Consider the following 24,338-nt stretch of genomic DNA (forward strand, 5'->3'; position numbering starts at 1 on the left):
TGCCCTTGTCTGAAAAGTTTGCCTGAGGCTAAGGTGAAGAGACTTGGATTAATTGCATTGACAAAAGAAGTTTCAAAAAAGCCCAGGAGAGACTTTGTTCTCTGGTTAAGTCTTATGAAGAAAAGTTTGAACAAGCATAGCAAGCTTAGAAAGGAAAAATATAAAATATATGGTTTGAGTATTAAAGGAGTACCAGGAAGTGAAATGGAGCAAAATCTTGTGTTTTAGGAGATAAAGATTAAGGGAGTGGGACCTTGGGGCAAGATCCTACCCAGCTAAATTAGATCCAGGCATGGTGCTACACACCTTTAATCCCATGAGACAAGCATGCTGATCTCTACATTCAAGGTCAATCTACAGAGCAAGAACCAGGATAGCCAAGCTTAGGCAGTGAAGGATTTAGAAAACATAAAGCTAGTGATAATGTGATAATACAAGGGGATCATGTTCTAGTTCCTGTAAACAGCAGAACTCGGCAGCTTCAGCCATGTGCCTCTGGCTCTAGAGTTAAGAATGGAAGGAACTACTGGGAAAATTGATGCTGGTTAGCTGGAGCTAAGGAATTAGCGGTGATTAAGAAGAGACCAGCATCGTTGAGGTGAAATCTTCTGGAAATTGTTTTCTGGGAGCACAAAGAAGCTGTGTTCCAGAGATACCCAAGGTTGTTCTTCATGCTGCGGCTGGACTTGGTAATGTGTAAGAGTCACTCAGGTGGTACTGCTTGTGTAGGAATGAAGGGATCATGGAGAGAAGCTGAGGCTTAGCACTGTGAGAGGCCAGGGAAGCCCATTGGAGAAGGTGAAGCCTCAGCTGTAGTTGATGGCCCAGGATTGAAGGGATCATGCAAAGGATTTGAGACTTGGCACCTTGAAGAGAGCCTATGAGAGGCTATTGGTGAAGCCTAGTTGGAGTGGAACACCCCAGTGTATTGGAGATGTCAGTACCATGGGATGATCACCAAGAACAGCAGCCGTAATGGAGTGGATCAACCTGATCATAGAGTGCTACAGAGGACAGAGATGGAAAAGTGATGCCAGCCCTCAGGAGGAGTCCAAAAGATCAAGTGGAATCCCAGAAAGAAGAAGCTGTAACATTGAAATTGCCTTGGAGACTCAAAGATGTTAAAGATGCCAGAGCCATGGGATACATGCTGAGGAAAGCTGCTAACAGGGAGTGGAACCAGCCCAGGAGGAAGCAGTTTGTTGCAGTCAAAAAAGATGAAAAAGGAGTGGAGATCTGAAGACCACTTTGACATCAGCCATGGAGATGCAGAGTTTGGAGTTTGCCCAGCTGGTTTCCTGCCTTGCTTTGGGGATTACAGTTAATTAAGTTGAATGAATCTCAGAAGAGACCTTGAACTTTGGACTTTTAACATTGTTGCAACTGCTATAGACTATGAGGACTTTGAAAGTTGCACTAAATGCATTTTGCATTATGCTATGTTTAAGTATGGCCCCCATAGACTCATGTTTTTGAACAAGTCTATGGGGACCAGGGAGTGGAATGTGATGGTTTGTATATCCTTGGACCAGGGAGTGGCACCATTTGAAGGTGTGGCCTTGTTGGAATAGGTGTGACCTGGTTGGAATGGGTGTGTCACTGTGGGTGTGGGTATAAGATCCTCACCCTAGTTGCCTGGAAGTCAGTCTTCCACTAGCAGCCTTTGGATGAAGACATAGAACTCTCAGCTCCTCCTGCGCCATGCCTGCCTGGATACTGCCATGCTCCCACCTTGATGATAATGGACTGAACCTCTGAACCTGTAAGCCAGCCCCAATTAAATGTTGTTGTTTTTTATAAGACTTGCCTTGGTCATAGTGTCTGTTCACAGCAGTAAAACCCTAACTAATACACCATCCATTCCACAGGTTGCCACTCCACTCGAATTCATGAGCCAACCCACCCCTTAGCAACACAAGCTCCATTAAACCTCTGAAGTTAGCCCGTCATGAATACCCTCCTCTCGGGTGAATGCTTCTAACTCTGTTTCTTCCAAGATGCCCACTCAGAATCTTCTCTTCCATCCTGGGACACCCACAGCACAGATCAAAGCTCACCCCTGGCATCACTTACTGGTTAGTTCTGGATTGCAACCCTCCTGTCTCTGCCTTCTTCCCTGAGATTGAGCACACACCACCATCAGCTTTTGTTGAGTGAATGACAGTGATGGTTCTGTGGTTTAAATAAGAATGTCCCCCACAGTCTCCTGCATTTGAACACTTGGTGGCACTATTTGTGGTGGTCTGGAAGGGACAACCTTGCTAGAGGAAGTATTTCACTGGAGATGGGCTTCAAAGCCTCCTGCCATTCTCATCATGCATGCTCACCCCTCCGTGTGTGTGTGTGTGTGTGTGTGTGTGTGTGTGTGTGTGTTACTTATGACTCACAATGTGAGCTCTCAGCATCTGGTACACACTACCATGTCTGCAGTGTGCTGCCAAGCTTCCCGGCTGTATCAGCCCATCATGAATGCCTGCTTCTCAGGATCCGGAAGCCCAAGCAAACCCTGTCTTCTGTAAGTTGCCTTGGTCATGATGTTTTATCACAGCAAGAGAAAAGTAAGTACAAAGCTTTGGCTCTGTAGGAAATCTCTGTGGATCTTACTCTAGATTTCCCATGAAGACAGCTTTTATACACACTAAATATGACTGAGGTTGGTTGCAATTCTCAAAACCACGGTGGCAAAGGGGGGGACGGGATTCTACTGGAAAACCACTACATGACTAACATCTCGATTTGAGAATGCCAGTGACCCAAACTCAAACCTTCTGGGCTTGTGAGAAACTCTCATAGGACACATATTCTTGAACACAAAAGCAAAGAGGCAGTAAATGGAATTTAAACTTCCCCCTTGATCCTTCTTTTGTAACTAGGAAGCCTAGGAGACATTTCATCCACATAACAACTCCAGTTGTCTCCAGGCAGATATAACCTGTCTAAGATTTCCAGTGATTTCTAATTTACTTCAGTTGAAATTTAGGGGAAAGGCTTCTTTTTAAATTTTATTCTATCATCTATCTATCTATCTACCTATCCACTTATCTTTCTATCTATTCTATCTATTTACTTGAGACATAGCTCTGACTGTCCTGGAACTCACTATATAGACCAGGCTTCTCCTGAGTGCTAGGATTAAAGATGTATATACAAGCCTGTCTCTAGGCTTCCTCCTTCCTTTCTTTCTTTCTTTCTTTCTTTCTTTCTTTCTTTCTTTCTTTCTTCCTTCCTTCCTTCTTTCCTTTCTTTCTTTCTTTCTTTCTTTCTTTTTTCTTCCTTTCTTCCTTCCTTCTTTCCTTTCTTTCTTTCTTTCTTTCTTTCTTTCTTTCTTTCTTCCTTCCTTCCTTCCTTCCTTCCTTCCTTTCTTTCCTTCTTTCTTTTCTTAAACTAGGCTTCTTTCTAATAATCAACATTAGAATCCTAAAGGATAAGAGTTCGATGAAGAACAAAAAAAAAAAGAAAACAACCACTCAAAATGAGGAACATTCTGACTTTGAGTAAATGTTCTCAATCTATGAAATCTAGCTGAAAACAACAGGCGGCCATCAACATTCCTGACACTTCCTCTTAAATCCACTTTTCGGTCTCCCTGCCATGCTGTCTCTAGTTCCCTACATGTGAACTTTAGAAAATAAAATCCTGACCACCTAAACCTTTCAGGTTTGTGTTAATCCTTGATCTGCATATGAGTGTATCTATGTGAGTGGGCGTGGGGAGGTGGATAGGTGTTGTATATCAAGAATCACAAGCAAATGGGAGTTCAGGTGGAAGACAGATGTCTAGCCTCCCTTGCTACAAGGCGTGGTCTTCTACGTCCTGCCTACCAGCCAACGGGATATCGTTTGAAATGTAAATGAATAAAATGATTAATTAAAAAAAGAGAGTGAGGAATCTACCAGCCTCTGTATACACAAGCAGGGCAAGCATACATAGACACAATTCGTGCACACATGTGTGTGCACACAGGCACACTCATACACACAGTTCACAGTTTAAAGTCTAGCTTTGAAAAACAAGCACAGGGGCTGGAGAGATGGCTCAGCAGTTCAAAACACTGGCTGTCCTTCCAGAGGTCCCCGGTTCAATTCCCAGCACTCACAGGGCTGCTCAGAACTCCAGTTCTAGGGGCTCTTGCTCCTTCTTCCAGCCTTTGAGGACACCAAACATACATGTGGTGCATAGACATACATGAAGACAAAACACCCATATAGATTAAATAAAAAAAACGGACAGACAAAGCAGCCGATAGCCCTTTGCTGTGGGGCAATGGGCTATGCACAGACAGGCTGGTCTCCAGTTGAGCTGAGGTCTGAACCTGGGGATCTGGTGGTGATAATTCACCTACATGGGAAGGTAGATGTTCCCTCATGTCTCCTGGAACCCTGGCTCCTGTTGAAGTTACTGACCCCACAGCCCCCACAGGAGAAGTGTGGCTAGTAGTCATGTAGGCAATGTCCCAAGCTTCTGACCTTCAGGCTAAACTCCTCCCAGTTACCTAGCAACAACAAGATAAAACAGCCCACTATAAGAGGGGCTGCTTGGCCCCACCTCTCTCTCTCCTCTCACTCTCCTCATCCTCTCCTCGTTCTCTCTTATTCTCTCTCCTCTCACTCTCTTACTCTACTCTCCCTCTTACTCTCTCCCTCACTTACTCTCTAAGCTTTCACCTCTCTCTCTCTAACCTTTCTTACTCTATAGCCTTTCTTCTCTCTCTCTCCTTTCCCCCTTCTCTCATTCTTGGCCATGGCCAGTCTCTCTCTCTTTCTGCCTTCTCTCCTTTCTCCCTGCCTTTCTATAATAAAGCTCTAAAACCATAGACTGTCTCTGTTCATCAAGGCCCACTGTGCTTGGATGATGGGATAGGCTTTCTTCTAATGAGCCTTCCTGTGCTCCATCCACGGACCGGACTAAGGACTCTTGCCTGTGTGGGAACCTCTCTCCCTCAGCCCTCTCTCCCATATCCCCGGGACCCTGGTATCGGGGGCTGCCCCTTGTCCACCCCCCCGTAGAGTGGGGTCAGTGGCTTAGATGCCCACCAGGGGCCGAATGGAAAGCACTCTGGCAGCCCTCCCGCATCCACCTGCCCAGAGCACAGGAGCTCTGGCCGGACATGGGCTCTTTCCTTCCCCCCTCTTTCCCCTACCCCCTCAGCAGCCCACACTTTGCTTCTTCTTATCCTTCAAAGCACTCAATATCAAACCTGTAAATAGTTCTACAGACGGGGTCCTGGAGTAGAGATCAACAACCTGGCACACTGAAGGCAGGTGGAGTCACATCCCCCAGGGCCCAGAATCTCTACTTGACAAATAAAAGATGTCTCTCCACTGAGTGAAAATGGACGACGGAGTAGGGTGAGCATCCTCCCTTGCCACGCATGGCAGTCCTGGTCACCGCCTGAACTCACCGCTCTGCCCGAGCCCGACTGGCTGGGAAGAGCCCAGGAAGGCTGCCAAAATTGAAACCAGGCATCGCTTTACAAATCAGACACCACATTCATACTAGTGTTTGTTTTATTGTCATAGACTGTTTTGATAGACTTTATACATTGCGGTTGGTAGAGCTGGCCCAGTAAGAGGGTTTTCAGAGTTCTGTGCTAAAGGGGAAATAAAGCCAAGAAAACCCAGCCACAAACAAAAAGAAAAAGGAGGGAAAAACAAGATTACTTGTCTGACCACAACGAGCTGGGTAAACACCACGTTCTGCCCGCCTATAATGTGATATTGCACCCATGTCTGGCGTGGGTCGCCGCTGCATAGGCTGATCTCTCAAAGCAGATGGCAGCTACACCTGAATTGTTCTTTGGGTTCGCTCAGTATCTCCTAGAGCTAAAGCTAAGATGTGCCCACTACTTCCAGAGTGCTTACCACACCCTTCCTATTTTTAGCATTTGCCAAGACAAATGAGAAATCTGATTACTGTGGCAAATTACTCGGACGTCACATTAACCAGTGGTATTCATCAAAGGATAATACATTTGGTAAAAACCCGTTCATTTGACTAGGATAAAAGAGTACATTCTGGGGCATAAGAAAAAGGTCTGGCAAAGTGCCTCCTTCCACAGTTGCACCCTATGGATGTCGGTTAACTGTAATGATAAGGTTTGGGTAGCATTCATCTCCCTCCTAAAGATCAGGCCTCCGAAGAGACAGAACCGTCTCCTCTAGCACATGCTGGCGCATTACAATAATGTACATGCTATTCTAATATGTACTGGCTTATTGTAATTATTCATTGAGCTTTTAAAAAGATTTTATAAATTGCTCATTTTTTTTACATGTAAACTCCTACAGCATAGCAAAAACAAGTACAACATTAATTTAATACAGTCCAATTCCTCTTGAGAGCGAGCCATTATTATCTGTTAATATAAAAGGTCTCTCTCTCTCTCTCTCTCTCTCTCTCTCTCTCTCTCTCTCTCTCTCTCTCTCTCTCTCCTCTCTCTCTCTCTTCCCCCCTCCGTCCCTCCTCCCTCCCTCCCCTCCTCTCTTCCTCAGAGGTAGTGTTTCATTATGTAGCTCATGCTAACCTCAACCTCACAATTCCTCTGCCTCAGTTTGGGATTACAGACATGGGCTACACCTGGTAACCATGTGCCTTTAATAGAAGCCGTTGACTCTATTGTTGACGCTATTGACTCATTGTCTAGCCTTAGTCCTAGTTTGCCGGGCTCTGACTCTGAATGCAGAGCCTCATTCACAATAAACACACATTCCACTACTGAGGTTCATCCCAGACCAAGAAAAGCCATAACTTTTTAAAAACTGGTAAAGTTCTTTTTTTTCCCCTAATCCAAGTTGTATTCACTTATTTCAAATAATTGTATGCTGTATTAAATTATACATGCATATATTCACACAGGCAGATAAGGCTGCCATAAGCAACACGCCTTCCTGTGCTTGCTACAATAACATCTATTTCATCAACTCTACGACACTCAGTTTTAATCACCTCTGAAATTAAGATGCAAGTAGACTCTGTGATGATCGCGTTGAATTTTTTTAGTTAGCATATTGTCTGGGCAATGTGACACAATGAAGTAAGTCTAATGAAATACAAATCTCACCTTCAAAATGTTATACTTACCGTAAAAGTATTATACCTTGCCTGTACTTTTAGCTGACACTGTTGGACCTAGGCTATGCCTCTGAAGAGCTAAGCTAGAACTGGTTCAGACTTCTAGTTAATTAGTAAGTCTGAACAAATCCAAGGCCCAATGGCTTTGAGACGGTCAGGGTTTACTCTGAGAGGATGAGGCAAAGCAAGGAGTAGCCATCTGGAAGCTGGGAGGGCCAGTGCATGGGGTTCACACGCAGACACACAGCACTGAGCACTGGTGGAGTCAGTAAGTACTCTAGTTCTGGGGCAGCAGAATTCCCAGGAGGCTCAGGAAACCCTGACAGGCAGGTATGTTTCTCTCGGTGGCGGCTGTTGACACCAGTCTTCTCCATTCCCATCTCTCCTGTGGCCCAGCTCTCCCAGAAAATAAGACAGGAGCACACAATACCCATCTCACGCATCACTATATCTCCTGCTCCGACCCCTCCCTCTCACCACATGGTTGGCCAGACCCCTCCCCCTCACCACATGGTTGGTCAGACCCCTCCCCCTCACCACATGGTTGGCCAGACCCCTCCCCCTCACCACATGGTTGGTCAGACCCCTCCCCCTCACCACATGGTTGGCCAGACCCCTCCCCCTCACCACATGGTTGGCCAGACCCCTCCCCCTCACCACATGGTTGGCCAGACCCCTCCCCCTCACCACATGGTTGGCCAGGCCCCTCCCCCTCACCACATGGTTGGCCAGACCCCTCCCCCTCACCACAAGGTTGGTCAGACCCCTCCCCCTCACCACAAGGTTGGTCAGACCCCTCCCCCTCACCACAAGGTTGGCCAGACCCCTCCCCCTCACCACATGGTTGGCCAGACCCCTCCCCCTCACCACATGGTTGGTCAGACCCCTCCCCCTCACCACAAGGTTGGTCAGACCCCTCCCCCTCAATGGTTGGCCAGACCCCTCCCCCTCACCACAAGGTTGGTCAGACCCCTCCCCCTCACCACATAGTTGGCCAGACCCCTCCCCCTCACCACATGGTTGGGAACTGGTTCTAATGCTTTGTCTTATTTCACTCCCAAAAGCTGAGCTTTCAGACCTGAGGGTCCCTGCCCTCAGCTAGCTTCAATCGATAATAAAGAATTGCGCAGTACAGCCAATGGCTGGGCAGGAAGACTGGGCAGGACTTTTAGATTGTCTGGGCAAGGGACCGAGAGGGAGCGGGAGAGATGGAGAATGGTCATGTCTGAGAAGCAGAAGGATGAAACCTAAAGGCCCGCCAGCATGTAAGAATCCGGGAAAGTGGACCTAGGGCGTCACTTCGCCAATTGGGTATGGGGTAGCAGAGATGAACTATAGATTTTTTTTTTTTAGTTAGCACTTCACGAGCCTTAGCATTCAGTTACTGTAGCATCATCAAGACCCTTGACTTTACGACGTCAGTGAGGACTTACCTTTTGCACAGCCCCCTGAAAGGCTTGTTTCATCCTCCTGCAGGAGTCAGGTAGTGTGTCTTCACTCTCCGGAGTCGAGTCCTGCAAACCTGCGTTTTCATGGAGTCTCAGGATTCTATAAAAGCAGTGAGTGCTGTCTTCTGATATTCTGTTAGGATACATCTAGGAGGGGAAAAGATATTAAAGGGGGTTATAGTTAATGAACTGTGACTTGATAAGAGAAGGGTCATGCTTAGACTTTTCTATCCCCCAGTGGTTGATAATTAATAAAATTATCCTCAAGCCAGGCATGTTCGTATACACCTTTAATCCCAGCATACTAAAGGCAGAAGCAGGTCGGTCTCTGTGAGACGCCAGCCTGCTCTACGAATTGAGTTCTAGGGCAGCCAGAGTGGTTACACAGAGAAACATTGTCTTGAAAAAAATATTGTATTTATATATATATATATATATATATATATATATATATATATATATGTGTGTGTGTATGTATATATATGTATATATATAGTATTATTTTATTTTAATACATATTAAAACATCTTTTTGGAGTGTGTAAGTATGTATGCACACATGTGTGAATGGGTATGAACACCTGTGCATGCACATGTGGTACACAGGAGTGTGTTCCACACTCCACTTTAATTTTTTGACATGAGGATGTTCATTGAACATGGAGCTCACTGTCTGGCTCACCAGACTGGCTGGCCAGCAAGACCTCAGGATCTCCTGTCTCTATGTCCCATCACAAGGATTATTGACGGATCCATTTCCCCTGCCCTGAACACACTGACTTCTAATTCACTTTGATGAGTAGCTGACAATCACCCCAGACACATGAGGCCATAGATTCTTAACAACAAAAGAATGTACGTGTATAATTTACAGGAATTGAACTTCTTCATGGATAGAAGAGGTATCACAGATATCACGTGATCCCAGCAGGCAGGAGAAGACTCATGACGGTAGATTGGTGGCTCATAGCTATAATCTATTTGAGACGCTAAAGCAGAAGGAACACAGAGTATGAAGACAACCTGGGCTACACAGTGATTTCCAGGCAAGCCTTGGCTACCTTAGTGTAAGGCCCTGTCTCATAAACACGAATAAGACACAAGCCAAAATGCTAGATGAAACCACATAGAGATGAAGCCCACTTTAAGAACCAAAGCTTGAAGCCTGCATAAATCAGGCAAAATTAGCATAATCTTTAGCTACTGTTGCCATTGGTCTTCTTCCCTAATCTATGAGTATTTTGATGAGTGAAAGAAGAGAATGAGAAACCCATCTGCACCTCAATCAAAACGGAAGCCAGGAGTGCAACAGCTCTTTCTGATGAATACTATGTAACTTCCCTTTCTGATGAATACTATGTAGCCAGTACTCCTGGCCTGGATCCTACAAATATGTTAAAGTGACATCCATCATCACTCTAAGGTGGAGAGGATACTCCTGCAGGCTATCTGGGCAAATGCTAGCAAATACTAAAATATAAGCATTGTCTTGCCCAACACATCCCCGTGGAGTTACTAGCTGAACACTAGGTTTTAAAAAGATGTCCCACCCAGCCCAGCATCTCTGTGAGTGCTGTTCTAGAAGCTTGTCTTCTATTTCCCAAGCTCCCTCAAGGTTTTCGGTGGCTTCGATCACCATAGAAATGGGAGTTTGTTCTTGTTGGGTTTTTGTTTTGCTTTGTTTTTAGAGATAGGGTTTCTCTGTGTGGCCCTTGATGTCCTGGAACTAGCTTTTTATAAACCAGGCTGGCCTTGAACTCAGAGATCTGCCTGCTTCTGCCTCCAGATTGCTGGGACTAAAGGCCTGTGCCACTACCACTCAGCTGAACTTGATTGTTCTAACAGCTTAACATGTCCTCTTCCTTCCAGAAGTCAGTAAATAAAAACTAGACCAAAGGCAAAGTTTATAATTACTAAAGCTCAGTCAGAAATAAACTATCTCCTTTCCTGGTTTAATTAAAATACACAGAAAGATGTATGCCGTTATTAACCAATCCTCAGGAACAATCTAAAAGGTCCCCTCTCTATGCACACATAGACATGTTTTATTATTCTAGTCATGCAAATAGAAGGATCATCTAAGCCTGGAGAGATGGCTCAGCAGTTAAAAGCACTGACTGCTCTTTCAGTTCCTGGTACCCACATAGCAGTGCAAACTGTGTAACTCCGGTTCCAGGGAACCTGACACCCTCACACAGACGTATGTGCAGGCAAAACAACAATGCACATAAATAAAAATAATTTTTTAAAATTTTGTATATTTTCAGACACACAAGCACACACACACACACACACACACACACACACAGGAGTATTTGTTGCCTGTAACTCCAGCTTTAAGAGATCTGACCCCTAGTGTGGTCTCTCTGTAGGTGTCTGCACACATGCACATACACACACAGACACATACACACAACTAAATAAAAAATAAACATTAATGCTCTAAAATACCTAAGGATGCTCTGTAAGCACAGGTGAGGTCATACCACGAAACAAAATTACTTGCAATGCAAACGTATTTCATGTATTTTCTTTACAATAAGAAGTACAAATAAGAGTGTGAGTTTTCACTGAAGGGCAGCTGTCAATCATAGTCTGGGTTCAGACCTCAGGAAAGCAGAATTCTGCAATAGCTTCCTACCAGACAAGAGCTAAGCTGAAGAGACCATGTGGCATTAAGAAATGCCCAGAGACTCTAAACAAAGTTCATTAGACTTGCATCCCACAAACAAATTGAAGCTATCTAACAGAAGCAGCAGCTCCAACGCTGTCAGTATTCAGGATGTAGCTAATCACCTACGTGGGCTTATGGGGAGTTGCATATTAATTAGATCCAAGGTCATGTTCTCTGTATTAAAATATTATTTCTCTGAGACATAATGCTTCGAAGTGTCAAATAAACAAATACATATAGCTATTGTAGCTATTCTGGTATGAACATGAAAGCAAACCCCCTCCACCCCACAGCACAGTTCACTAATTAGCACAGTGTTGCATCACCTAATAACAGGACCCGATTTGGAGCAAATTAAAAAGTAGAATGCAAAGATTTTGTCTTTTCTCTCTTAAATAGAAACATAAAAATAAATATGGCTCATTTGGAGCCCTTGGACAATTTTATCACGTGCCTAAGTTAGATTCAGTTGTTGAATCTTTCATTCAAAATATACTTAAGAGCCACTCATCACATCTCCATGATGTTTAAGACCTCATCAATTACTGTGAATGAAGAAAGAATGATTACTCGGCAACCATTAACTTTGTTCCCTCATTTTCTTTCTTAAGCATCCCAAGTCAGAAAGCCGCTTTGTGTCTCTAACCCAATGTGTTTTCTCCTTCCGGTGCCCTGGAAGGAAGGAGGTTTGAGAGGCTCAGGGGCAAATGCACAGGTAACCAAGGACAGTCTGAGGAAGGAAGGCGGGGCAAGGAATAAGGTTGGTGGGTAAGACTAACAGAGTGTTGAGTGACCAAATGCATGTAGCTCCCACCCAGCAGCATGTTCTGGGGTACTGGGCAATCTAGATAGAGCACTTTCACGGTTGAAGACCTATACCATGTCAGCTACTAGACACTTACTTTGCATAATAGTAAAGTAGAAATGGAAAGATGTGTAGGGTGGCAAATCATTTGAAAGGCCCTTTCAGTAGATTAAGTATTTCAGGTCCTGTGTTAGATGCTGGGGGTTGGTGGGGCAGGGGAACAGAACAAACAATCTGTCCCTGTCTTTCCCTGGAAGGCATATCAAATCACATTCCACAAAAGAGCATAGCAAGCTGAGTTACAGTGAGTCACACCTACAGGTATACCTGCCAACACTAATTCTTGAGTTATCTGATTGTAAAAGGAAGGCTGGGGCTGGGAAAGCATTTGTCTTCCATACTGGAGGCCCTGGGCTCCATCTCCAGCACCACACACACAGATAAACAGAGGACTTGGAAAATGCAACTATCCCTAACGGATGATGTTGTGACTATGAAATAAACGTGTGTGTGTGCGTGCGTGCGTGTGTGTGCGTGTCAACTTCTTTCAAACCGATCATTCATAGGGTTAAATGAGGCAGGATGCTTGACATTTGGGCTGCTTCCTTATCAGTTTTTCAAACAAGCTGCCTGCCCACCTCAACATCAGATTTGCAGTACTGACTGAGGTCCTGAGTGAAACGCAGCCAGAGGCTGCCGGCTGCCGCGTGCACAGGGGAGTTCAAAAGCAAAAAATAAAAATAAAAAAATAAGAAAAGCTCCAGCTTTCTGAGAGGCTTATCTTACCCCTCACCCTAAACTGGAAACATGAGTATGGTTTTCTCTCTCTCTCTCTCTCTCTCTCTCTCTCTCTCTCTCTCTCTCTCTCCCTTGCCCCCCCATACCACACATATATACCACATACATCATCATATACATATAGATCACACACATACACAGCAAATACACATAACATACTACAAGCATACACACACACACCACATACACACACACACCACATACACACACACACACACACACACAATTTTACAAGCAACATTTTAGGGAAGCTTTTTTTTTTTTTTTTTTTTTGTCTTTGAAAACCATAGTATGAATACTATGTAGTAAATACATAGCACAAACCACAGGGCCCCTTTGGCAGGCCTGGTGGGAAAAAAGGAAATCTACACTGGATCCTGGCTTTTTTTTTTTTAAATGTAGACATAGACAATCTAAAACACACAGGATGATTTTGCATTAGCTTTGGTTTTAACTTTGGTTCTGTTTGTTGTTTGTTGTTTGTTTGTTTTGATCCAGGCTGGCCTGGAACTTCCAATCCTTTTGCTTCAGAGAATTCATATTATCTCTGTTCCATGTCTTTAAACTGTAATAAATCTGGCTTGCTTTATCTTAAAGTATAAATGTGTTCTCTGATAGGAGATGATTTCAATTCCAAATATTTCATCCAGAACTTAAAAACTTAAAAGAACTTTAAAAAAGAAAACAGAAACCTAGTCAACACCAATACCTAAAGTACAAAAGAAGGTTTCCATAATATATAAAAAGGAAAAGAATTGTAGATTGATCCTTTATGTACCCAAAACCTATCCTCAACAACCATTCGCCAACAGCAAGAAACCTCACTTCACGCATAAGCTATTATCTCCCAATGCCTGCACTTATTCAGTCATTTTGGAGCATTTTCCAGACATCATAGCATATCATGGGCAAAAGATTCAGGATGTATCTCTAAGTGACTAGGGTTCCCTTAGGAGTCAAATGTGGATGCCACACCACACTCAGTGAGATGCAGTCAGAATACTCAAACATTTTCCTAATACTACCCTGGTGACGGAGACAACCTTTTAAAAATGTAGTGACAGCCCTGGGTTCAGAATAATGACTAAAATTATTTTAAGTAAGTCTCTGAGAGACTCAATCCTTGTAGCGACCGGGGACTAGAGGTACAGTCAGTGTACTTGGTAGAGTGTTTGCCTAACACACACACAAAGCTATGTGCATTCAGTCCCAAGCATCACACTACATAAATGGGGCACTGTGATGCATGTCTGAAACACTATCTTGCGGGTATAATATCCTTGGCTATATGACAAATTTGAGGTCAGCCTGGGCTACGTGAGACCCTAGCTAGGAAGGAAGAGATGGAGGAGGAGAAGAAGGGACGGGGGCGGGGGAAGGCGGGGGAAGGAAAAGAGAGGACAAACGCTTGGATCCAGAATTCTGATGACATTAAATCCTCCAGAGGAAAATCACCTGGCTCTGATTGCTATCTCAAGTGTTTACATTGGGGAAAAAGTTGTTTTGTACAATTTTTATGCCATCAAGATACCCTTAGATTGACAGACATCTCATGTCACCCTACCACCATAGAATTCCTTCAGGAAAACTGGATAAGAACACAGCTGGTGACTCATTCCTCCATAGCCATGCCAACTCCCAGGGTTCCTGGTAAGCTAAGAACCCCAAGAACATGCTCAGCCCACACTTCTTTCCAAGTTCAATGCTCACATCACTCTTACTGCTGGGAAAAGATGCTGTGACCCTAACAGGCTTAAAAAAATAGAAGACACGGAGAGCTACTGCATATCTTCTGGCCTAAAGTCTCTTTGCAAAGAATTATAATAGCCTTTCCTTGGAAGCATACGCTATCCTCTGGTACCACACACAGAAAGACAGGAGGACTGTATCTAGAGTGGTTCCGAAGTCAATCCCATCTCATTTGATAGTGGCATGAACTATGCAGGCTCTCCGGACACATCCGTTAAAATGGCAGACGGCAGAAAACAACAGATAAACCATTCTTCATTGATTCCTATGTATCCCAATGAAAAGGGGGGTGGGGATGTTTACTCACGTTCATAGGGATTTCTGTGATTCATATCGTAAGCAAGCCACTCAGACCTTGTCTAAGGAAGAAAATCTCTACAGGTACTACATGTGATTATGAGCATGGAGACCCTGGTTTTCAGAAGGACTGGTTTATGGTCTGTTTTTGCATTAGTGGGTAACCACAGCATGGGATAAAATGCAAACCAGTAGGTCTGAAGACGTAACAAAGCCCGTGATCCAAAGTACGGCTCAAGGCTTTGGCACATGTCAAAAACCTATGCAGTCCAAGCAATGACACATTGTAATGCATCCAGTTCGGTTTAGTAATCACCTCTGATTCTGGAAACAAATGAAGTCCAAACCCAACTTTCTTTTCCCATAAAAATATGCACAGTCAGCCCCCCACTTCCTCTGAGAAAGAATTCATAGCACCAGACAAGAGTATTTGAATGAATCCGACCAACTGCGCTGCAATTTCCAAGAAAACACAAGAGCACAAACCACCAAAAAGCATAATATTACAAATTTACCCCTTCCTCCCTCTGCCATCTCCCCAAGGTTCTGAATCTTTAGCACGGAGCTTCCTCCTCTCTTCAAAGGTTGGTTACTGGCTAGATTGTAGTCAGGCTAAACTATCACACAGTCACACGCGCGCGCGTGTACACACACACACACACACACACACACACACACACATACACAGGCACCTTCCTTCCTCCACCCACCTCCTAGGCAGGCACAGTGGGGCTGTCCCTTCACCTTTCAGAACCTAAGCTCCAGAGGAGCCACAGAGCCCCAGCCCTGAGACGGGGCACATCTGATAGCGCTGTCACTGTGAGGGATGAGTGTCATCCCTAGCTGTTCCAAAGACTACTGACACCCTCTCAGTGTGGTCCCAAAGTGTCAGGAAACCAAAGCAGCCACAGGTTGGTTAGTGGCATTGGGAAGCTTAGATGCCCAAGTAAAAGTTCTCACTTTCCCCACTTTCCCTAAACGAGTTGAAGTTGGTTCTTAACTCCAAGTGAAAAATTCACGGTGGGGAGAAAGCGTGCGATCACTTGAGGCACACGAGGGGAGCGGCCAATGGGGGGAAATTCAAACCCATCCTCAGCCAGAACCAGAGTTCAGCTTCTGCACGCTGCGCTGACGGGAGATGAGCTTGGCTGGAGGCCCCCAAGTTCCCTTCCTTGTGGGGGGTTGGGTCTCTTTCCCTTCCAGAATAAGTCCTAGGACCAGACTCAGCCCCACCCCCCCGACTCACCGCAGAGACTCGGACAGGGATGTCAATCACTCACCTGCGCTCGAAAGTACAGGAACAGAGCGATGCTGCAGACCACCTGGCCCAGTCCCAGCCCCAGGAGGGCCAGGAACATGGAGCGGGAGGCGGCGGGTGGTGGCGCCGGAGCCGGTGCTGAAGGCGCGGGGTGCAGCGGACCCTCGTGTGGGACGCCGGGGCCGCTGCCCATCTCCTCCGAGCTGCGCAGGTACTTGCCGTAGTCTCGGCTGGCCCGGCGCATGGCGCGGCGCCCGGAGTTCGGGCGCCCTGCTCCGCGATCGTTCTCTCCCTTCCTCGGCCACCCACCGCCGAGCAGACTCCCGGCCAGGCGGCCCCCGCCCCGACCGGTTCACCGAGGTCGTGGCAGTGGCTCCCCGGGACGTGGGAGAGATGGCAGGGTACCCCAGCCAGCCCTAACTCTTATAAACCTCGTGGAGAGAGCTGGCCTCCGGAGCCAATCAGCCTCCAGGAGGGTGCCTCTTTCACTCCCACATCTGCCCTCCTTCCTTTCCTTCGCCCTCCCCCTCTTCTTCGCTCTCACGGACCCGCCTCCTCCCTCCCCATCAGGGCCCTCTGAGGTGGAGGCTGTGGGTTGGGTCCAGTGGTTGGTTTCTGGCTCTCTAGGCTGGCCCCTATCCTTTGCATCTCTGGGCCTCAGTTTCCTCTGTAAGATTTAAAAAGTTAGCTCTAGTGAACTCCGTCAGAAGCCCTTTCCTGTACACCACTCTCAAAATCTTAGAGGAGACCACCTTCAAGAATCGTGAGGTTTGGCCTCAGTTATCCCTTCAAATATAGCCTCACGGACTATTGGGAAGACTTGGGGAAATTCTAGAACTCCCTCCCAAGTGCCTTTATCTTCATCTCAAAAGTGACTTTAAATGTGGCAGATGCTCCAATGAGCCTAGAGACTCCCGTAAGAGAGGAATGAAGTAGGAAAAGAATGGGATGGGTGAGCCAGGAAGAACTAGACAAAGGGATGGGTAGAGGGTACAAAACTGCATGCAGGCTTCCCAGCGTGGGGATGACCGAACAGTCAGGAAAGAGCTGTTAGCAGAGCTAATGTCAGAGTTAAGTTTCACTGCTTAAGAAATCCTTATGCTGAGGGCCAATGAGATGGCTCAGCTGGTGAAGGCACTTGCAACTTATCTTGAGGACCTGCCTTTGACCAGAAGAATCCTCATCCTTGTCCTCTGGCGTGTGCGCAAGCACACACACACACAAATATTTTTGTTATTGTTTTCTTGTCGTTTTGGTTTTATTTATTTGTTTGAGACAAGTTCTCTGTATGTAAACTAGGCTGGCCTGGAGCTTGCTATAAGAACCAGGCTGACCTCAAACTCAGAGATCCACTCGCCTCTGCCTCTCTGCCCTCTCTGCCTCCTCTGCCTGTGCCTGTGCCTGTGCCTGTGCCTGTGCCTGTGCCTGTGCCTGTGCCTGTGCCTGTGCCTGTGCCTGTGCCTCTGCCTCTGCCTCTGCCTCTGCCTCTGCCTCTGCCTCTGCCTCTGCCTCTGCCTCTGCCTCTGCCTCTGCCTCTGCCTCTGCCTCTGCCTCTGCCTCTGCCTCTGCCTCTGCCTCTGCCTCTGCCTCTGCCTCTGCCTCTGCCTCTGCCTCTGCCTCTGCCTCTGCCTCTGCCTCTGCCTCTGCCTCTGCCTCTTTGGCTTCTGCACCTGCCCTCGCCTCCTCTCTCTGTCTCTCTCTGTCTCTCTGCCTCTCTGCCTCCTGAATGCTGGGATTAAAGGTATGTACCACACAACTAGAATAAATGTATGTTTTTAAAAATATGTTTTAAAAGTTTTTTTTAATGTCTTGAATCAGAATTGTGCCTTTAGGGGCAAATATTAGCTCTTACAAATTCTGATACAAGTTCACAGTATACATGTTCAGAGTATCTGATATGTTTTCAAAGGTGAGGTGCTGTCCCTTAGAACACCTATAAACCTTGGGTGTTTCTAACCTTTTTAAATAGTACTTTTGTTGGGCATTTGTCTCAGCCTAGTTCTCTAACAGACACTTCCACAGGGGTCATGTATCACTGGTGACCTATCTCTGAGATAGTGGTGTTTTCTCACTGTGCTACAATGAGATCCATGGTTCCTCTTATTCTTTTAACGAATCTCTTATCCGTTGCCACCGATGCCAACACAAGGCATTCATTGATCATTTGGAAAGTATTGATTGGGTTCCACAGAGCGTCCAGTGCTGACACATGGCATGTCTCAATAGCCAGAGTCTAAATCGTCTATGCCACTTTTTATTTAATCATGAAAATCTTTAGTGTTTGGGAAAGTACATTTCTGTGTCAGAAGTTTCTCAAAGCTATGATTTTTTTTTCCTTGAGAACTTGAGTTGTATCATTAGCCACTAATGAGGCCAGTTGCTCCTAAATTGAAAAGCGTCTTATTCATTTTCCAGAATAACCAAGTTTACCTGTCTTGTGATCAGCTTGCAACCTGGGCATCAGCGCTTCTGCAAGACCACCACCTCATTCTGTAGCAGAAAGGTTCAAAATGCACACTTCCCACTTTGCCCACAGGATGTTGTTTTTTAAATCGATATCTAAGTGTCACGCTATAACAACAGCAACTTTTACGGGCCTATCAATGACATTCTTTTGCTTTTAGGATTACTTATTTTATTCTGTGTTCATCTGCTTCCATCTGCATGTGTGCATGCATCTCGTGCATGCCTGCTGTCCTCTAGGTCACAAGGGGGCCTCAGATACCCTGGAAATGAAGTTCCAGATGCTGGAGAACCACCATGTGGAACCTGGAAACCAAACCCAGGCCCTCTACAAGAGTAACAAGTGGTCATGGTCATATCACCAGGGCCATCTCTGCAGCCTCAGCGAAGGACATTCTTTTTTTGTTTGGTTGGTTTTTATTGAGACAGGGTTTCTCTGTATAGCCCAGGCTGTCCCAGAACTCACTTTGTAGACCAGGTTGGCCTCAAACACAGAAATCCACCTGCCTCTGCCTCCCAACTGCTGGGATTAAAGGTGTGCACCACCATGCCCAGCTAGCGAAGGACATTCTTAGATGAAAAATGGCTTCTGTTCTTCTGTACGGGTTTCATGCTGGCTCTCCTTGCTTTGTGATGCGGCTGGACCATTCTGTCTGTTAGTGTTAATGTCTACATAGTAAAAAACTGAGCAAGTATTAAATAAATAAACCCATGCCACAGGGATACTATACTATAAAGATAGGTGTGATCCTGTCAAGATGCGAAGAGGACCTTTAGAGAAACATTGCTCTCTAAGACCAGCTGTTCTTAATCTGTGGGTCATGACCCCCCTTGGGAGATATCAGATATCCTGCATATCAGATATTTACATTATGACTCATAACAGTAGCAAAGTTACAGTTATGAAGTAACAACAAAGTAATTTTATGGTTGGGGTCCCCATACCATGAGGAACTGTGTTAAAGGATTGCAGCATTAGGAAGGGTGAGAATCATTGTCTTCAGTGAAAACTTCTTTTAGGAAAGCCATGCACAGTACAGCTAGTTTTAGTGTATATGGCAAGTGCTTGGTCAAAAGACCTTTTGAAGGTAGTAAATAGCACTGGGGGATTCTAAAGCAAGAGAGAAAGACATGTTATCCAGAAGAAGGAAATGAGTCAGGCACAAGTGAGGAGCTTGGAACTCAGAAACACTAAGCAATGGGCCAGTGTTGGGAATTGCACTCTAGCCTGCCTCAACGTTTCTCCCATCCAAGTGCTAACCAGGCCGGACCCTGCTTAGCTTCTGAGATCAGGCACATTCAGGGCAACAAGGAATGTCAGTCATGATCCTCTGTCCCTGGTGATTACTTTGCCTAGTTAACTGGTATAAGGACACCGATTTCATAAACATTTCCTACTTCCAAATCTACACAGCAGAACTCACCAGGGTCTCTTCTTGAACCATCAGATCACCACAAGGATAGAGGCTAATGTTCACATTCCCACTGCAGTATGAGACAGCCTGGTTCCATCTTTTACCCAGTACACTCCCTGTTAAGCTTTCATCTGAAGAAAAGTTGCTGTGACCAAGGTCAGTATGGACTCAACTCTGTATACTGTTTTCAGCAACACCCAAAGCAACAAGTTTAAGGTAAGAGAGCCCTTGGCTTTAAATATGCAAATTTCACTGGATGAGGAATCTAAGCATGTGACACATGGTCTGATTTGAGGTTGGACTTGAGAGATGGCAGACCATAGGCAGATAGATAGACACGCTGGAAGAATGTACAGGCACCTAAGGTATAGCTCTTGAAGAGGCAGTCTGTCGGGGCAGGGAAGGCATAGTGGAGTTTGAGGCAGCTGGGTGCATTGTACACATAGTCAAGACACAGTGAGAGAGACAAATACTGATGCTGAGTTGGCTTTCTCCTCTTTACACGGCACCTGGCTCCCATCATCAACAGAAGAGCAGAGAGTAAAGAACTCTAACAAGGGTCATGTGACCTAAGAAAAAGCATTCAAACACAGTGTTAAACATACTGACTGTGGAAAAAAAAAAAAAAAAAACACATACTGACTGTGTATAGCTTGCCCAGCTTCAGTAGGTAGCTACATTTCTTCCTATAAGCCCAACAAGAGCAATTTAGTTTTCTTTTTTTTTTTTTTTTTTTTTTTTTTTTGGTTTTTCGAGGCAGGGTTTCTCTGTGTAGCCTTGACTGTCCTGGAACTCACACTGTAGACCAGGCTGGCCTCGAACTCAGAAATCCGCCTACCTCTGCCTCCTGAGTGCTGGGATTAAAGGCGTGCGCCACCGCGCCCGGCCAATTTAGTTTTCTGAACACTCATTTTCAAGCTAGGCACGGAGTTAGGATTATCAGCATCATAGAATTATGGGAAGGCCTAATTTAATTGATCTAGACAGCGTGTAGTGTGCTGGTTATTATTATTTGATGGTGGGCGCATAAGAACAGCAGCAGGGGAGAGACTGGCAGGTTTCTGGTTCAGAGATTGGATGAGACCATAACTCAGAGAAACCACAACGGAAAGGTTTGGTGATGCCATGGGACGGAGTCATGGGAAACTCACACTTAACTCGCCGTCTCAACTGTTCTCTTATCCATATTCTACATGTAGAGTTCGTAAACTTCTTCACATTCATACGCTTTTGATATATCTTTTCATTGCATCATTTGGAAATGTTTGTTATCTATGGGTTATCGGCGCGCGGTAAAGAATGTGTATTTTGAGGGAAGGGAAAATCTGCTGTTCTGAGGCACTGATTGAAATGACCCTGGAGGCTGATGGGTTTGGTAGCTTCTCTCTCCATGGCCGTCCTGACCACAGCCAACAGAGAAGTCTGGGCAACATCTGTCTCTCCTTATTCCTTGTGGCCAAAGAGCATGTATCTACCTCTCATTGCAGAGATAACGGATTTAGTAAGTTAAAATGATGGAGACGTATATTAGTATTGCAGCTGTCTGAAATATTTCTTCATAGGGTTTTGGAGGCTTGTTTTGTTGGAGTCTCTGGGGGAGAGGCGCCTTCCCTTGTTTTTCCCAGCTTCCACCCCCATTCCTTGACACACAGGCCCCTTCTTCGTCTTCAAAACTCATCAATCCAACCTCTGACCTCTACTTCTGTCCTTACATATTCTTTCTGACCTCCACCCATCAGTCTCCCTCTTATAAAAAACCCTTTGCCCTCTCAGATAGCACTGTACCCTCTCAGATAATCTGGCTTTATACCTTGATCTTAAGATCCTTAGCTTTAAACCAGATTTGATTAGTTTAGATAGATAGATAGATAGATAGATAGATAGATAGATAGATAGATAGATAATTATTTAAATTATTGTTCCCCTGTGCCCTATAAGATAGGGTCTTCACTAATTAACTTAAGATTTAGGGTATGGCCATTTCATGGAAAGTATGAATCTGTCTCTTGCAGTATAAGAAAGATCCATTTTTGCTTCTTCCCAGATTCATCATTATTTATTATTAATCTGCTTAACTGACCATAGCTCTTCAAAGTCTGTTGAATTATGCTTCTCAGATTTCCCAGCCTTTTCTTGATAGGACTTGGTGTGATGTATAGTTAGCCTCTGGTGTTTATGAATTTCATACTCACACCTTCAACCAATCATGATGAGTGAAAAATGTTGGGAAAAAATTCTAGAAATTTCCAAAATGAAAAACTTGGAATTGGCCACATCAAGTACAATGATAAACTTATGAAACCTTATGTAAGTTCTGTATGAGCATTGTATTATAAGAAATATTACACTGTAACTGTCTTCAGACACACCGGGAGAGGGAGTCAGATGTCATTAAGGATGTGCCCCTTCTTAGAATTGGAAACAATCACCCATGGAAAGATTACAGAGACAAAGTTTGGAACTGAGACAAAAGGATGGACCATCTAGAGACTGCCATATCCAGGGATCCATCCCATAATTAGCCTCCAAACAATGACAGCATTGCATATACTAGCAAGTGTTTGCTGCAAGGACCCTGATATAGCTGTCTCTTGTGAGACTAGGCTGGGGCCTAGCAAACACATAAGTGGATGCTCACAGTCAGCTATTGGATGGATCACAGGGCCCCCAATGAGGAGCTAGAGAAAGTATCCAAGGAGCTAAAGAGACCTGCAATCCTGTAGGTGCAACATTATGAACTAACCAGTACCCCAGATCTCTTGTCTCTAGCTGCATATGTATCAAAAGATGGCCTAGTTGGCCATCACTAGAAAGAGAGGCCCATTGGACATGCAAACTTTATATGCCCCAGTACAGGGGAAGGCCAGGGCCAAAAAACTGGGAATGGGTGGGTAGGGAAGTGGGGGGGAGGGTGTGGAGGACTTTTGGGATAGCATTGGAAATGTAATTGAGGAAAATATGTAATAAAATATATATATATATAAAAGAAATATTACAGGTAATGTAGAGATGATTTAAAGACTATAGGAAGGTATACACAGAGTGTAGTCAATATTATTCTGTCTTATGTAAGGGTCTGGAGCATGCCCAGATACTAAGCAATAAGTAAGTATTAAGTAATACTTACTAAGTAATAAGTATTGCTAAGTAAGCAATAGCTGTACTTGCTAAACTGAAACAAATTACATCTGACTTAGGAACTTGGGTACTGCTATACATACATGCATACATACATACATACATACATACACACATATAATTAAATATACATTACATGTTAATAATAACTATAAATGCATATGCTATGATAAATAGTAAGCATATGAAAATGGCTTATCCAAGCAAACTTGATAACGTGCTTTCCTTTCCCCTGAATATTTTGCTCTCCTTGTTCCTTCTCTGAGCATTTCTGCCTCTTTGATTTTTCAAGTCCAGGCTGGCTGGGTTTGCTCACTGAAGATCCCATATCTCACATTTAGATCTAGCCTCCCAAATCATCTTTCCAACGCCCCCATTGCTCTTTACAAACAACCTGTCCTCATCGCATTTCCTTCAACTGACAAAGAAATTAATAAGATGAGGCAAGTGAATGCTGATATATGGCAACAGGAAATCAAATACATTTTTTTGAAGTTGACTGCCAGGAAACGCACTGTCTTCACCATAAAGGAATGTACTTCTAATAGGAAGTTATCAGCTACAAGGTGAACAAGTTAGTTACTCTGTTCACACTGGGACCAAACACTCGAACAACACAACTTAAGAAAAGGGTTTCTTGGCACACAGTTTGAGGGTTCAGTCATTATGGCGGCGAGCGTCGTTGACAGGAGCAGTGTTGGCTATGGGAACAGGAATATGAGGTGATTGGTCACACTGCATCTGCAGCCAGGAAGCAGAGAGAGATGAAAGCTGGCGTCTAGACCGCTTTCTCCTTTTTATTCAGTCTTGGACCTGAGCCTGTGGAATGATGCAGCCCACATTCAAGGTGTGTCTTCCTACCTTAGATTGGCCTCTCTATAAATGCCATCAAACATGCTCAGAGTTTTGCCTTATTATATAATACACACACACACACAACAGGTTGATAATTGTGATTAATCATCACACTAGAGAAAACTGAAGGGGAACCAGAAGAGGCATCTATATCTTAGTTGTGAGGGAGAGATCTCCCTCTCTGTAGGTCTGTGTCTCTTCCATGCTCAGTGATGAAAACCCTGATAGTAATGTCACTGCTAGGTCTCTACCAAGCAACCCTGCAGGATAGTTTTTAAATTACTAATACTTGCATTTTGTCAAATGAAAAATTCTGTCTTAAGTGTTGGACCTTTGAAACAAACTTTTGAGAATATTGAAATAAATAA

The 24,338-nt window shown here is 44.7% G+C and overlaps 1 protein-coding gene across 1 annotated transcript in view; it reads right to left on the reverse strand.

Moving 5' to 3' along the window:
• The window catches only part of Tnfsf11 (TNF superfamily member 11), a 32,254-nt gene extending 15,846 nt beyond the window's left edge, over positions 1–16,408 (reverse strand). Inside the window, exons 1-2 of the mRNA XM_021182380.2 lie at positions 16,122–16,408; positions 8,505–8,666 (exon numbers count right to left, since the gene is read on the reverse strand). Coding sequence (XP_021038039.1) covers positions 8,505–8,666; positions 16,122–16,343 — 384 coding nt within the window. The 5' untranslated portion in view covers positions 16,344–16,408. The remainder of the gene's footprint in view (positions 1–8,504; positions 8,667–16,121) is intronic.
• Between the last annotated feature and the right edge of the window lie 7,930 nt (positions 16,409–24,338).

The sequence above is a fragment of the Mus caroli genome, unplaced genomic scaffold (assembly GCF_978045245.1).
Source record: "Mus caroli unplaced genomic scaffold, Mus_caroli_1 scaffold_12, whole genome shotgun sequence".
NCBI classification, from domain to species: Eukaryota; Metazoa; Chordata; class Mammalia; order Rodentia; family Muridae; genus Mus; species Mus caroli.